The following is a 14,975-nucleotide window of genomic DNA, read 5'->3' on the forward strand; positions in this document are numbered from 1 at the left end:
TTAACAGATTATTGTGCAGTTAGCAACAGATTAGACGATCTATCTTTAGGAACGAATTAAAAGATAATTAAAGTTCGAATTACAAACTTGAATAGTTCGTTCAGGGATTAGAGATTAAAGATAAAAACTAAAAGATCAAACTTTATCTTTTAGTGCAGATTTTTTAGAAGAATGATAGATCTTATCCAACGCAAGATGTTGCAGCCCAGATACGCACACTGCTATATAAACATGAAGGCTGCACGAGTTTTCTACCAAGTCCGGGATTGAAGAGTTATTTTGTGAGTTTTGGGACTTGAGTGTTTTGTGAGCCACCTTGATGGTACCCTAACATCAAGTGTTGGACCTGAGTGTGTAGAGTTGATCTCTTTTGTTCAGAGAGCAATCTCTGGTGTGTCTTTGATTTATTTGTAAACACGGGAGAGTGATTGAGAGGGAGTGAGAGGGGTTCTCATATCTAAGAGTGGCTCTTAGGTAGAGGTTGCACGGGTAGTGGTTAGGTGAGAAGGTTGTAAACAGTGGCTGTTAGATCTTTGAACTAACACTATTTTAGTGGATTTCCTCCCTGGCTTGGTAGCCCCCAGATGTAGGTGACGTTGCACCGAACTGGGTTAACAATTCTCTTGTGTTATTTACTTGTTTAATCTGTTCATACTCTCAAATATAATCTGCATGTTCTGAAGCGTGATGTCGTGACATCCGGTACGACATCTGGCATTGGTATCAGAATTTCAGTATGGTTTTAAATAATTGTGGTTTCAAGCAAGTACTTGAAAGTGACTAGTACATCTTGTCAAGACATGATTCGTTTGTTGGATTTGGTTATCGTTGTAATGGAATGTTTAAATTAAACATTGATGTTCCTTTTGTTCATGAATCTGTTTGTATGGCCTCGTGTAGTTCTATAACTAATATGACAAAATCAGAAATTTGGCATGCTAGATTAGGACATGTTCATTACAAAAGATTAAAAGATATGTCAAAAACAAGTATGATTCCTCCTTTTGATATGAACATTGAAAAATGCAAAACTTGCATGTTGACCAAGATCACTAGGAAACCTTTTAAGGATGTTAAATGTGAGACTAAAGTCTTAGACCTTATTCATAGTGATTTGTGTGATTTGCATGCTACTCCATCATTAGGTCATAAAAAATATCTTGTTACTTTTATTGATGATGCATCAAGGTATTGTTATGTATATTTATTAATTACAAAAGATGAAGCTCTTGATAAATTTAAAATTTATAAGAAAGAGGTAGAACTTCATCAAAATGGGCTAATCAAAACTCTTCGTACGGATATGGGAGGTGAGTATTATGATCCGTTTTATTTTCAATCTACTGGAATAATACATCAAACTACAACTCCCTATACACCACAACAGAATGGTGTAGCCGAAAGGAAGAATAGAACCTTGAAAGAAATGGTGAATTCCATGTTATCCTATTCGGGTTTAAGTGAAGGATTTTGGGGTGAGGCTATGTTGACAGCTTGTTACTTGTTGAACCGAATTCCTAACAAAAGGAATAAGGTTACCCCATATGAACTTTGGCACAAAAAGACACCAAATTTAAGTTATCTAAAAATTTGGGGATGTAGGGCTGTAGTCAGGCTTACAGAACCTAAAAGGAAAACCATAGGTGAAAGAGGTATAGATTGCATATTTATTGGATATGCTGAACATTCTAAAGCATATAGATTCTATGTGCTAGAATCTAATGATTCTGTTGCTGTGAACTCGGTTAAAGAGTCACGGGATGCTATCTTTGATGAACAAAGGTTTACATCTATACCTAGGCCAAAGGACATGAATTCCATGTCGAAAGTCTCAGTTAATATTGAGGATATACCTTTAACTAGTACTGAAACTAGAAAGAGTACGAGAGTAAGAAAGGCTAAGTCATTTGGTGATGACTTTCAACTCTATTTGGTTGAAGGGTCAAGGAATGATATTGAATTTCAATATCAATATTGCCTTAATGTTGAGGAAGACCCAAAGACTTTTAGTGAAGCAATGGCTTCAAGGGATGTTGTATTCTGGAAAGAAGCAATCCAAAATGATTCCATCATGCAAAATAATACCTGGAAATTGGTTGACTTACCTCCTGGATGTAAGCCATTAGGATGTAAGATGATCTTTAGGAGAAAGATGAAAGTGGATGGTACTGTTGACAAGTACAAAGCCAGATTGGTTATCCAAGGCTTTAGGCAAAAGGAGGGTATTGATTTTTTCGATACATATGCTCCTGTTGCTAGGATATCCACTATTAGACTGTTGTTAGCACTTGCTGCTATCCACAATCTGGTGATTCACCAAATGGATGTGAAAACTGCATTCTTAAATGGTGAATTGGATGAAGAGATATACATGAAACAACCTGAAGGGTTTGTTATGCCAGGAAATGAAAATAAGGTGTGTAAACTGATGAAATCTCTTTATGGCTTGAAACAAGCGCCTAAACAATGGCATAAAAAATTTGATGAGGTTGTGTTGTCTAGTGGTTTTGTTCTAAACCAAGCAGATAAATGTCTATACAGCAAGTTTGATACTCATGGCAAAGGAGTTATCATTTGTCTGTATGTAGATGACATGTTGATTTTTGGTATCGACCAAGATCAAGTTGATGAAACTAAGGCATTTTTGTCTTCTAAGTTTGATATGAAAGATATGGGGGAGGCGGATGTGATCTTAGGAATAAAGATCAAACGTGGAAACAATGGCATTTCCATCTCTCAATCACATTATATTGAGAAGATATTGGAGAAATTTAATTTTAAAGATTGTTCTCCGGCAAGTACTCCTATTGATCCTAACCTGAAGCTATTACCTAATAAAGGTGTAGCAGTGTCTCAACTTGAATACTCAAGGGCGATAGGATCACTCATGTATGCAATGATTAGTACTAGGCCTGATATAGCTTATGTTGTTGCTAAACTTAGTAGGTTTACAAGTAATCCCAGTTCTCATCATTGGCAAGCTATGAATAGAGTATTCAAGTACTTAAAGGGAATCATTGACTATGGTTTGACATATACTGGATTTCCTTCGGTTATTGAAGGTTACTCTGATGCAAGTTGGATAACCAATATGGAAGATTATTCATCCATAAGTGGTTGGGTATTCCTCCTTGGAGGAGGTGCTATCTCTTGGACATCCAAGAAACAGACCTGCATTACAAATTCAACAATGAAATCTGAATTTGTAGCTTTAGCAGCAGCTGGTAAAGAAGCTGAGTGGCTAAGAAATCTGATCTATGAGATTCCATTGTGGCCCAAACCTATACCTCCCATGTCTATCAGGTGCGATAGTCAGGCTACTTTGGCTAAGGCATATAGTCAAGTGTATAATGGGAAGTCTAGACACTTGGGTGTTAGACACAACATGGTTCGGGAGTTAATCATGCATGGTGTGATATCAGTGGAGTTTGTGAGAACTCAACATAATTTGGCCGATCATTTAACCAAAGGGTTAAGTAGAGATCTCGTGAAAAGGTCAGCTGTGGGATTAGGATTAAAGTTCATCTGAAATCTCTTATGTTAAGATACCCAATTCCCATCTAATATGACATTAGGTGCTGAATTCAATGTGGAAAGCTTAACATGTAGAGATTGGAACACATCATCGAAAGTATCTCAAAAGGTATGTGTTCGGTTCTGTAAGTTAAGGAGGTTGAAGTATAACTTCTCAATGGTTCTTTTGAAAAATTGCATTTGCAGGTGCAAGAAAGAAAAGGACTACCTATATAAGCATGAAGTTTAGCCGCTTCAAGAAGCTGGGACTTGGCTTTGATATGCTTATGAAGGATAGGGACACAGGCTAGTAAACTAGTGTCGAGCAAGAGTAATGTTATAAACTATTGTGCAGATTATCTTCATGTATTCATTATGAATAGAAAGGGTTCAATCTTTAGTGACACCCTGATATTCGAATAATTGAAACGTGTAATTTACTAAGATGAAATTCAATCGTCTCGATATTTCATCTATGCAGTAGTTTGTGGTATGTTATGACTTTGGTGATTTGATCGGTAATTACACTAAAATGGGGGAGGTTTGTTGGACATTTTAGTGTAATTGATCTCTTTATTATGTTAAAATAAGAGTGCACGTTTGTTTTAATGTAATAACGAGATGTTCGGTTTAAGCAAATTTTGGAAATTACATGGAAGTGACTTTCAGGAAAATGTAGTTTTTTAAAAAAAGATAAAACTTTCATCAACCGCCAAAACCACCTGTTCATCAACCGCCAAAAACTACTTGTTCTTTGATCATAAATAATCATTTTGGTTCAAAAAGCATAACGGGTGACAAAACATACAAGACCAAAACAAAACTCTTGAATTATAATCATCTGATTTTATCCGATTGAACAATTTTGATTGAACCCCGAAATTTAATTCAATCTAAAAGTGTTATACACGACTTCATATTTATCCAGTATTATCTCGATTTTCAAATTAACCAGCATATTAATCATTATTCTCATCCCAAAAGCCAACACAATAGGATTAGAATTCTGTAGTGTTAAGAAATAGTAGATTGGTTTGGGGGTGTTTGCAATTGGATTGGGAGGGGAGGAACAAATTAAAGCAAGAAGGACTGAAATTCCAGTGGATCATGACAGCAAGATCACTTCGTCACTTATAATATCCTGTCACATTTTAAGTTGTTTACAAAGGATTTTATCCACCTTCAACGCAAGGCTAATCTTTTCCAATTCATTAGAACCAAATGAAATAATTTGTACAAGTGTGTTGGTTACGTTAAAGAATGTGGGAGTTAATAGTGTTACTTGTAGGTCAAAATCATCCGGTCCATATATTTCTTTCAGGTCAATTTTTGCATCGGTGGTGATTATTGAATTTATATGATCATTTATGTAATTTGAAGTTAGCGTTCTCAGGGATCGATAAACTGGAATTTGAAACTTTCAACCCACAAATGAATTTGATTTCACTAGACTTATGAATGAAATTAATGATTACATTTTCTATAAAATGAAATCAACTTATGAATATGCCCGAGATCAACTTGAGACATATAAATCTACAATTGAATCAACAAGGCACGTAGCAATGTCAAGGGAAAAAAATCCAGTAAAATGATCCACTACTTTTCTAAACTGTAACCGAATTGAACTAAAGATGTCAAGAATTGTTATGTTTGAGATTCAGATTACTTTCCAAAATCTGTTTAGATTTATTATATAGCTTCTCAAAACATTGCATTGCCCAACACGTGTTTTCCTTAATTCTTGGCTGTAAATTAAGATTGAAAATTTCAATGTAACTCCTTAATTTCCATTGTTATAGGATAACACGTCATACCAACAAAGGCGAGTAGAGGAGTAAGATTTAGCACTTGTTCACCAACAGAGTGTAGCTCATGTTTTTTTTTTTTATATATATATCTAACCACAATTTGATTTATACTAATTTTAAGAATGATGCTAACCGCAATTTATTTTCATTATTCTTTAATTTATCAAAACTGTGTATTAATCCCACTGATGTGCCTGGTAGTTAGTTAATAATTATATATTTATATGTAATGAAAAAGAACTGCATTAATTCGGGGAGAAAGGGTCTGGTATAGTTCAGTCAACAGTTAGAGAATATGTAATAATTTTATTTTTATGTTAATTGTGGTTCTGGCCTTGGATGAATGCACATGAAAAATGCTTGTCCAACCAGTTCAATTAATGTAAGAGTATGTTTTGGTAGAGAATTTTAATTAAGAAAAATAATTTATCAGATAATTTAAATTTCTGTAATCTAGAATTCATGGTTTGAATGTTTTTTTTTTTAAGAATTTAAAATTTTGGAATTTTAAAACAGAATTTTAAATCACTAAAAATTTGGAATTTCAATTTTCTTCTAAAAGGTGAGAAATTGAAATTCTCTTCTTACAAGTCTTTTGATTGTGAAACATCGATCGGGTCTGAGCATATAGGGAACACGTATAACTAACACATTAATCATATCTTTTCTTTTTCATTTATTTTTTTTTCACCCTCATAATTTTAATTTTTTTATCCAAACACAAAATTTCAAAAATAAAAGAATTTCAATTGAAATATTTAAAATTCTTAAAATTTAAAATTTCTCATAATTTTAAATTCTTCCATCCAAACACACTCTAAAAAAGGAAGTTTTAAATTTGATTTCCTTGATGAATATTAAATTGAATTAGTGTTTGATTTCGTGTGATTCACAGGATCAGCTAACAATTAAACAACAAAAACAATGTAATAAATAAAATGATTTTATTGAACAAAATATAAAAAGTTACTTGAAATAAAAGTTTATATGTCTTTATAATATATTAATTAATGTTGCACATCTATTTATAATGGTGTTCTTACGTACAATAATTGATTTTAATATAAATATAAATTTATTTCAGCAAACTGTAACTAAATGTTAGGCAATTGAATCCCCTGATAGAGAATAAGACATTTGCTATATTCCTAATCCATCCATCACATCTTGAGAAATAAAAAATAAATAATATATATATATCATAAAAGAGATATAAAAAGTGTAAATAAGATAACTAATGTGATAGAAAAACATTTAAAAATTATACAGTAGAAAAAGGACTAGGAGAGTATTTTTTATATTTTTACTTTATTAATATTTTTTATATATTAAATTTTAATTATTCAACTATTAAATATTTTGATATTATCTCAATAGTATTTATTTATTTATTTATTTATTTATTTCGAGAGCCATTAAATTATTAAAATTAAGTTATAAAAAAAAGCTATTGAAAAGAGCAGCTCTACCAAAAATTACTCCTAAAATGACTTAATGCCTTTTAACTTTTATGAATCTATGGTCATAATTCATAAATCCGTCCTTATCTAAAAAATAAATTCATAAACCCATCATCCAAAAAAATATAAAAAAAAAATTGTCAAGTATATGTTTCCATCTAATATTGGTAGGAGTAACATTTCCAGAAATCCTACAAAATTCTGTAAAATAAACACCCCCTCAATTGATAAAAAAAAATTGACACAAAAACCTTTGAAGAAACAATATTCTCCAATTTATGTTTGATTAATATCTATAACTTTTAAAATATTTTAATTTATATTTCAAAAAAAGACTCAATAGATGAAAAGAAGAAAAAAATATTTTGGTAATATAGTAGAAGTGGAAGTTAATGATTGGTTGGGTGTCAATCATTTTTATTTCTATTCATCCTTGTATATTTGGCAAACCGCATATTTGGATTTGCGTTGGGAAACATTCCATCTACGTCTGTGTGTGCCATTTGACACGAAAAGAACAAAAAACATGAATTAGGAACACATGTCCCAGCACAATTATTATTTTAAAAAAATCCTAAAAACAGCAGGCATTGGCTTTAGAAATGTGATCAGCAATCAGCAAGTTGCGGGCGAAGTTGAATTGCTGAATTAAGAATGTGTCACTAATAACTTGAACAATTTACATTATAATATAATTATATTTATATTTATTTATATAAAATAAAATACAAGTGCAACAGCCTCATATAAGAGTCTCCCATATGAGTTGGCAGTAGAAACGAAAAAAACATCTGCATAATCACACAAATTAAGTGAAGCTACACAATAAGTTCATTGCTTCACTCTCACATCATAACCCCCAAATTTATTTATTAGGTAATAACACACTCAACAGTAAAGATAAATAACAGAACATAAAAACCAGAAGTACTTATATCTCCCTCACTTCATCTTCGTTCTCATCCTCACTCCAGCAGCATTTCAGAATAGACCTGGGAGATGTACTGCCATCACAGCCTTGAACAAATGATTGGTACACAACTGCACCACCTACTCCAAGCTCTTCATAGCTCCTCTCACCACAGTAGTATCCTTTGATGTCCAAGGGAAATTTGTTAAGTTTTTCGCCATGCATGTCAATGTGCAAAGCAACAGAAAACTCTGCTGGACGAAAGCATGCTAAAACTCTTTCCACAAGTTCACCTAGAGCCATCTCATCAAAGTCATAACCAACAGCTTCGAAACTTGCGTAACTGAAACCATCTTCAGGAGTGACATGGATGGTGGATATTGCACCCCCTTCTATTCCATTCATTGAATATCCGCAAGGGTCAAATTCAAAATCAGATATATCAGACTGTGGAAGGATCTTCCTAATTCCAGAATTTTCGGTCATCAAAGCTGCTGAAGATGTATTCTCCTTGAAAAACACAGAAGCGCTTTCCTTTTCTAAACCGGTCATGCACATCTCAAGGCCATAGACAACTTCAGATGACCCTTTGGTCTGTGCACTTGCAGAGTAGATGTGCCAAATCTGTGACTTCGAAGGGTCACCCATAACATAAGCTTTGCTACCAGAACCAAGGTTGCTGAAATAGCTGTCAAGAACAGAAACCTCCTCTGAAAAACTGCGGTGAGGAAAAGACTGTGCCCCAGGAAAAATGAAACTTCCACGAGTGTACCTCACAGATTTCACAGCAATGTCAAGAGCATCAGCCAACTTGAGGATGACAGGGATGGACAGAAGCAATTTGGTAGTCCCACAAGTTTTGATGATAATTTTATAAGGATAGATGAACAGGCTTGACTCTGACAGAACATAAGAGTCAACATAATCGTTTGAAAGTGATGCAACAATACTGCACTCTGCTGGTTTAAGAATCTCGTCCAATTGGTCTTTGGACAATGCTCGGAGGCCTATTCCTTCAGGGTCAGCAAACACACCATGTTCAAAAAATGATATCTCAAGTCTTTTTTCATAGCCTTCGAAACCAATAGCTGAGCCAGCCATCTTGACTCAAAAAGAAACAAAGTCTTGCTGTGTAGGTAGAGAGAACAAAAGGGCAAGGAAGAAAACAAGAAAAAGGAGAAGAGAAGAGACTAGAAAAATATAGCAGATGCAGGACTAAGGGGGCTACGTCCTCACACGACCTAGGGAATCTCAGGATGGCTTGCGGATGCACTGCAACAGGAAAAAATTTGAGAGTTAAACAACAACAACATTAGATACTACATGTCTTCATTTAATCATCAGAAAGAAATGAAACAGAAACTTACGTTGGAGTAAGCAGCAGATCTGAACTTCTTGATTCCACCGTGTGGTCGAACGTCTTCAATGATGTAATCGAGAGGAGCTTCGTACAAAAAGGACTTACTACTAGACGACTTCTTCTTCCCACCTTTAGACTCCATCAGATCATTCAGATCTGTCTGACAAAAGAACAAAGAAAAATCAATGGCAGAATAGGCAAGTAATCGAAATACAAACATAAATTCTAGGGTCTTATAGTGTGAGAGGAAAATAAATATAAAAAAAAAAATTATGAAGGCAAAACGCTATTCTGAACAAATTCACTATGTAGTGTAACCTCTCAACATCTCGAACAAATAAATACAACACTATTGTCAAATTGTCATACCAATTCCATAATCATTTGATACAAATGCGATCAATAAGAAAAAATGAAGTATGTTTTCATGCCTACATTGTATGTAATGTAAATCAACAGTATTAAAAAGTAAAAAATGTACCCAGCAGACAGAAGCATCATCTTTTCAAGGGTAAAATATATTTTTTATCCCTCAAATATATCAATTGGTTTTTAAATCCTATAAAAATTTAATAGGAATTTAATCTCTATTTTTTAACTGAAACATCAAACATAAGTTTTTAGTCTGTGATGAGAACTAAAATCACATCAATTTTATTCTGACTAACACCGTTTTTTGAAATATTTCGAGATACCAAATTGAATCTCAAACATATTTCAGAAACATTGAGCATTCTGAGATGGTTATAGAAACTGGAGGAAAAGAAATCAAATTTTCATGATCAATATTAAAAACCAGAAAAACCGAAATGTTCCTCCATGTCCCCATAAACCCTAACAAAATTGAAGAAAATAGCAAAAATATTTCATACCAGGAAAAAGCTTGGAAATAATGCCACAAAGCCCAAAAAAGAAATCTGAATTCGCTCTCTCTCCTTTCAATTCATTAGTTCATTTAAAAATCGAACCATATTCATATGTATTCCTCCAAAACATAAACAAGAATCTTAAAGAAAAAAAAAACTCGTACTTACTATTAATGGGAGGCCAATCAACTTCTCTGATATCCCCTCTCGCAGTTAAGCTTCGAATCGAAATTAACCCAAATGAATAACAAAAACAGAACAAAAAATTGAAATAAAGATAAGGGCAAAATCGCAATGCGCTTACAACGATTCAAGAAAGGGAAATGAATATGCTATGCTAATAAGGGTGAAATTGAAGAGAAAGAGAAAACGTATTCGTTTGAGTTTTGCAAATTCGTTGGGTTGTTATGGGGAGCAGAGGTGACGATTATATAGGCGCCGAGGTAAACTTGTAATTACGATAAAGCCCTCGTGCTTTTCTATCTTTCGGCTTCCATATCCTCCCATAAATTTGGCAAAGAATCTCCTCTAATCTTACGTGCCAAACAAGTAATTCTTTGATTAGTCATTAGATTAATAGAATGGATTACATTTTTTTTGTAATTGAAATCGAGAAAAAAGAGGAAAGCAATAATAGGTGGATAAGAATGTATGTACAAAAAAAAAAGGTGGATAAGAATGTAGTATTTAATTTTAAATTTTCAGATTTAGTAAATTAATATTATGATATATTTAATTGACACTATTAGATTCTTTTTTTTCCAAAATAAATCAAGAAATAAGAGAAAAGCAATAATAACATCGACAATAATATCTCTACTCATTACAAAACAAAACAAAAAAACATAGGGACGTAAATGGAAAAAAGAAAAAGAGAGGAAATATACGATTTGGAAATAGGAGGTGTGGCGAGGGTACGTGTGCGATTTGTGAACAATATTCGAAATGGGAAGTCAAAGCCAATGAAATAATGAAAGGGGGTTGGTTTTGGTTCCCTTCGACTTTGAATTTGATCTTTTATTCTTTGTCTGGTTGCTCTCTACGTCCAAATTGCATCGCTATTAGCCCCACAACGAATCGTCTTTCTCAGTTCTACTTGGATTGGATCCATTCTCCTGTCCACATCTCATGCATATGCTTTCCACTCCAGCATGATCATGACTCACAATTCCTTAATTGACAAAGTTTGATCCAGGCATAAAGAAATCAATTCTTATCCCATGATGATTTTAATTTTAGTTATTGATATAAAGATTTCATTGCTTGGATAATCTAAAGTTCATTAAGTCTTGAGACATCCTCTAATGATAAAGTGTTAAAATCTAACTCATCTAAAATTTTAAGATGCACAGAAAAAAAGATAATTTTTTTATAATTACTTTTCTAAATTTGAATATAATGTGCTAAAACGTAAATATAAATATTTAGTCATCAATTGTCTTAAATAATAAACAAACAATTGGATATAAGTGGTTAAAATGCTGAAGTAAAGATTGAATCCTTTGGATATTATTTGAGTTTGATCATTGACATAAATAATTTATGGTTAAATTTTACTTATTTTATAATCAAATTTCAAATTAATTAATCAGAATTTTTTTAAAAAAATGTTGTCTAATATGATAAGTGGCTTAAGTTTTATTACAAAGAATTTAAAAGTTATAGGTAGACCAATTTCTTATTGGTTGATGGATCTAAGAATAGCAATCATCTATATGCTTATGAATTATAGATTATCGGAATGGACCAATCAAACATAACAAGTGTCCACACCTTTTTATTCTCAATATTTGAACTTTGAAGGATTGTTGATTGTCTAAGTAGACCAACTAAGCATAACCAAAACACAGACCTTTTTAGACTTCACGCTTAAAAGATTGTGGATTATCTAGGTTGATCGAATGAGAATAACAAACACCACGCTTTCAAGTTTAGCACATGAGGAATTATGAACTGTCTTGATAATTAGTCAATCATACCAAGTATCCCACGTTTTTCAATAAACTTACTAAATATTTTGTCAAACATTTTTTTACAGCCTATTTTGTCAAGAAAATTGGTATTATACTAAACATTTTCTACTATAATATTATAGTGAAATTTTTTATACACTGTTTTAATCAGTTTTTATGTTTTAACACCATCACGAAAATACATAGTCTCTATTTACTTATTTAGTTTGCAAATTGTTCTTGTGCTATTTAGTACAAAAATCTATTAATTCTATGGGATTATACAATAAATTTTAAGTTATGGCAAACCGTAAGATTTATTTATTTTATTTATGTCCAAAAGCAATTGAGGAATTTTTGAACATCATAAAATCATAATAAGCTTTGGAGTGGAAATATTTGAAAATAGTGTCTAGCGTGTAAATAGAATAGAATAGAATATTTTCATGTCTAGTTCTACTTTTCTTTATTATATATTTTTTGTGAAATTAAAAGATGCTCTCTTTTATTTTATGCCCTGTTTTGTTTATACACAAAATATAAAATATATTTTTTGCGTTATACTCTGTCTTATTTTAACACGTTAATCAAATGCAATCTTAAAACCACTAACCAAAGATTATCTAAAAGCAAATGAAATGGGAGAGAAAATGGAATAAAAAATTGAAGGAATCTACATATATATTGTTAAGTCATTGAAGTTTCACATGATGGAATTTTGAAGAAAAGAGCGGTTAATATCTATCTATCTCTCTCTCTCTCTCTCTCTCTCTCTCTCTCTCTCTCTCTCTCTATATATATATATATATATATATATATATATATATATATATATATATATATATATATATATAAAGTATGTATAACCCACAATTTCAAAAGAATATAGAATCTGTATGAGTGTTGGAATGACTTATGATCCTGGTTCAATTTCCCTGGACGCATGGAAGGAAGTTTTTACTTTTTAGAATATAATTCTCCCTGTTCATACCACCTTTTTCAACTTATATTTATCATATTCTTCTTTCAGTTCCTTTAATGTTTGGATATATATCTACCAAGAACCAAGACATAAATAAGCACGGGACACTACCTCACATAAAACAAATACTACAATTAGATTACACGGGCACTTAATTTCGTCGTGTAAATTACAGTTTAATCTCGTCGTGCTTTCTTTTATTCGCTATCCAAATTCTCCCATTTTTTAGGGCTCCTTTACGTGTTGGGGAATATTGTTTGAGCATTTCTCAAGAACCCAAATATATAATTTTATCTTTGTGGTGCGAAATAGAGGGAAAAAAGTTGTAGTAATAAATATAAAAAAAAACCATATTGACATTGAAAAATGTTGTACAAGTGACTGAACTTTTTTTTAATTGTCGGCGATTCCACGTTTCTTTTCGCATTTTATTTACCGAAAAAAACATGTTTCGATCTTCCAAGTTCCACCTTTGTGGGGTTATTCTTCATACACTCAATAAATTTATTTTACACTCAACATATTTTAAAAAAAATTTAATTTTATCCTTTTTTTACTTCTTCTTCGTTCTTTCCTCTTCTTTTTTTTTCATTTAGGCTACGGATTGATAATCCATAAAACCAATCAGTATGGATCCATATAGATTGACAACCCATACAAATTGGCAATTCGTATGGCCCATATGGATTGACCTTAAGGATTGTCAATCTATAGGCTATACGAAGAAAAGAAAACAAGAATGAACGAAGAAGAAGAGTAAAAAAGGGTAAAGCTGGAAATTTTTAAAATATATTGAGTGTAAAAAATTTTTGTTGGATGTAGGAAGAATAACCCCTTTTGTGGCCACATTGTCGTATTCCTTAAGCGGGTTTATTACTTTGTATTTATGGGCCCTCTTAGGCATTTATATTCTACACCACCCATTTTGCATCATGCACCTCCTAAAAGACTCTAGCAGACAAAAGTACCCCTTTAGCAAGCACTCCCATTCCGGAACGGCTATTTCCCTGCATCATCGTCGTCTTCCCTACGCCTTCATCCACAATGACATCAAGTCTGGCTTCTTCATGCATCTTCATCCACACATCCAGTTCAACCTCATCCACTTCAACATGTTCTACGGTGGAACAAGTGTGCAAGGTGTTGACCCTATTGTGATTGAAACTAGGGTTGATTACTTTTCGGCTTGGTTCACTTTCCATGTTAGGAATTGCAACACCTTTGGTCGTTCCAGCCCGAAAATTGGAGTTCCAAGTGGTGTGAATTGAATTTGACACTTGCCCAATTGTGTTAAATGGTGGTTTATAGCTATTAGCTATCACATAATTAATGACGAGGAATTGTCATACCCTAATTTCGTCCAGGGATTATCGTTCGTTGATCTTTTGATCCTTGCTAGTCGGCTCATGGTGTAGAATGCAAAAAAAAAAAGAAAGAAATCTTGAGTAGGAACCACCACTAAACCGGTGGGAAGAGCAATGCAAACAACACATGCATGAAGTTGGGCAACAATGAAAGAAAAAAGAAAATAGAATCCACCAAAGGCGAGTGAAGAAAAAGAGAGACAAAAGATCTCTAGATTTTACAAGGAAGGCACAAAAGTGCAATAAGGATTAATGTATAACACAAAAGGAGTAGAGCCCGACCCAAAAGTTGAAATGAATAAAAGTACAAGCAACGCCCTCGAGATTCTTACTCAATATAACCCTTAAACACTCTTTGAGCCTCTCTAATCCTTTCTTTCTTAGCCTTCTTGCCCCTGACCATGTTACAAGCCCAATAAAGCCCATGTGGATCAAGGAATGACTAAACTTGCTTTTAAGTTGGGATTCTGGAATGAAACCCGCACATGCTTGTGATTGTTGAAAAAAATATATAATAATAATAAAAAAAGAATCCTTGAGGTTTCGCACTTACACATTTGAGAAGAAAACTCATTCGACCAGGAGCTCGTGGAAAATGACCAAAGACAATTGTGATAGTAAGGTACATTTGATGTTAGTCGCTCATGCAGACTCATTAGAATTCCTTTTGAATCCAAGGGTGGCCTTTGTTGTACAAATTCTTTTGGGATCAACCCATGTCATCAAGTTTCAGCGGGATTGACAGACCCTTGACATC

General features: G+C 33.0%; 2 protein-coding genes across 2 annotated transcripts; both read right to left on the minus strand.

Annotated features, from left to right (window-relative positions):
• Positions 1 to 7,468: 7,468 nt before the first annotated feature.
• Positions 7,469 to 8,795, minus strand: LOC121172615 (S-adenosylmethionine decarboxylase proenzyme). The gene has a single exon (XM_041018441.1). The coding sequence runs from the start codon at positions 8,793 to 8,795 to the stop codon at positions 7,716 to 7,718; it is 1,080 nt and encodes a 359-aa protein (XP_040874375.1). The 3' UTR covers positions 7,469 to 7,715.
• On the minus strand, positions 7,469 to 14,056 carry LOC100799463 (uncharacterized). The gene is made up of 5 exons (XM_041017761.1): positions 13,823 to 14,056; positions 10,225 to 10,325; positions 10,089 to 10,138; positions 9,062 to 9,210; positions 7,469 to 8,966 (listed from the first exon to the last, which is right to left on the minus strand). The coding sequence occupies exons 1-5, from the start codon at positions 14,054 to 14,056 to the stop codon at positions 8,946 to 8,948; spliced, it is 555 nt and encodes a 184-aa protein (XP_040873695.1). The 3' UTR covers positions 7,469 to 8,945.
• Between the last annotated feature and the right edge of the window lie 919 nt (positions 14,057 to 14,975).

This window comes from Glycine max, chromosome 8 (genome assembly GCF_000004515.6).
Source record: "Glycine max cultivar Williams 82 chromosome 8, Glycine_max_v4.0, whole genome shotgun sequence".
Classification (NCBI taxonomy): domain Eukaryota; kingdom Viridiplantae; phylum Streptophyta; class Magnoliopsida; order Fabales; family Fabaceae; genus Glycine; species Glycine max.

What these genes read in the sequence shown, in the direction of transcription:
- LOC100799463 (XM_041017761.1), bottom strand. Translation starts at nt 14,056, where the DNA reads ATGGAAAGTGAACCAAGCCGAAAAGTAATCAACCCTAGTTTCAATCAC. An exon ending in TTTCCCTTTCTTGAATCGTT is followed by an intron (nt 10,139 to 10,224) that starts GTAAGCGCATTG and finishes TTCGATTCGAAG; the next exon opens with CTTAACTGCGAGAGGGGATA. An exon ending in GATCTGCTGCTTACTCCAAC is followed by an intron (nt 8,967 to 9,061) that starts GTAAGTTTCTGT and finishes TTCCTGTTGCAG; the next exon opens with TGCATCCGCAAGCCATCCTG.
- LOC121172615 (XM_041018441.1), bottom strand. Translation starts at nt 8,795, where the DNA reads ATGGCTGGCTCAGCTATTGGTTTCGAAGGCTATGAAAAAAGACTTGAG.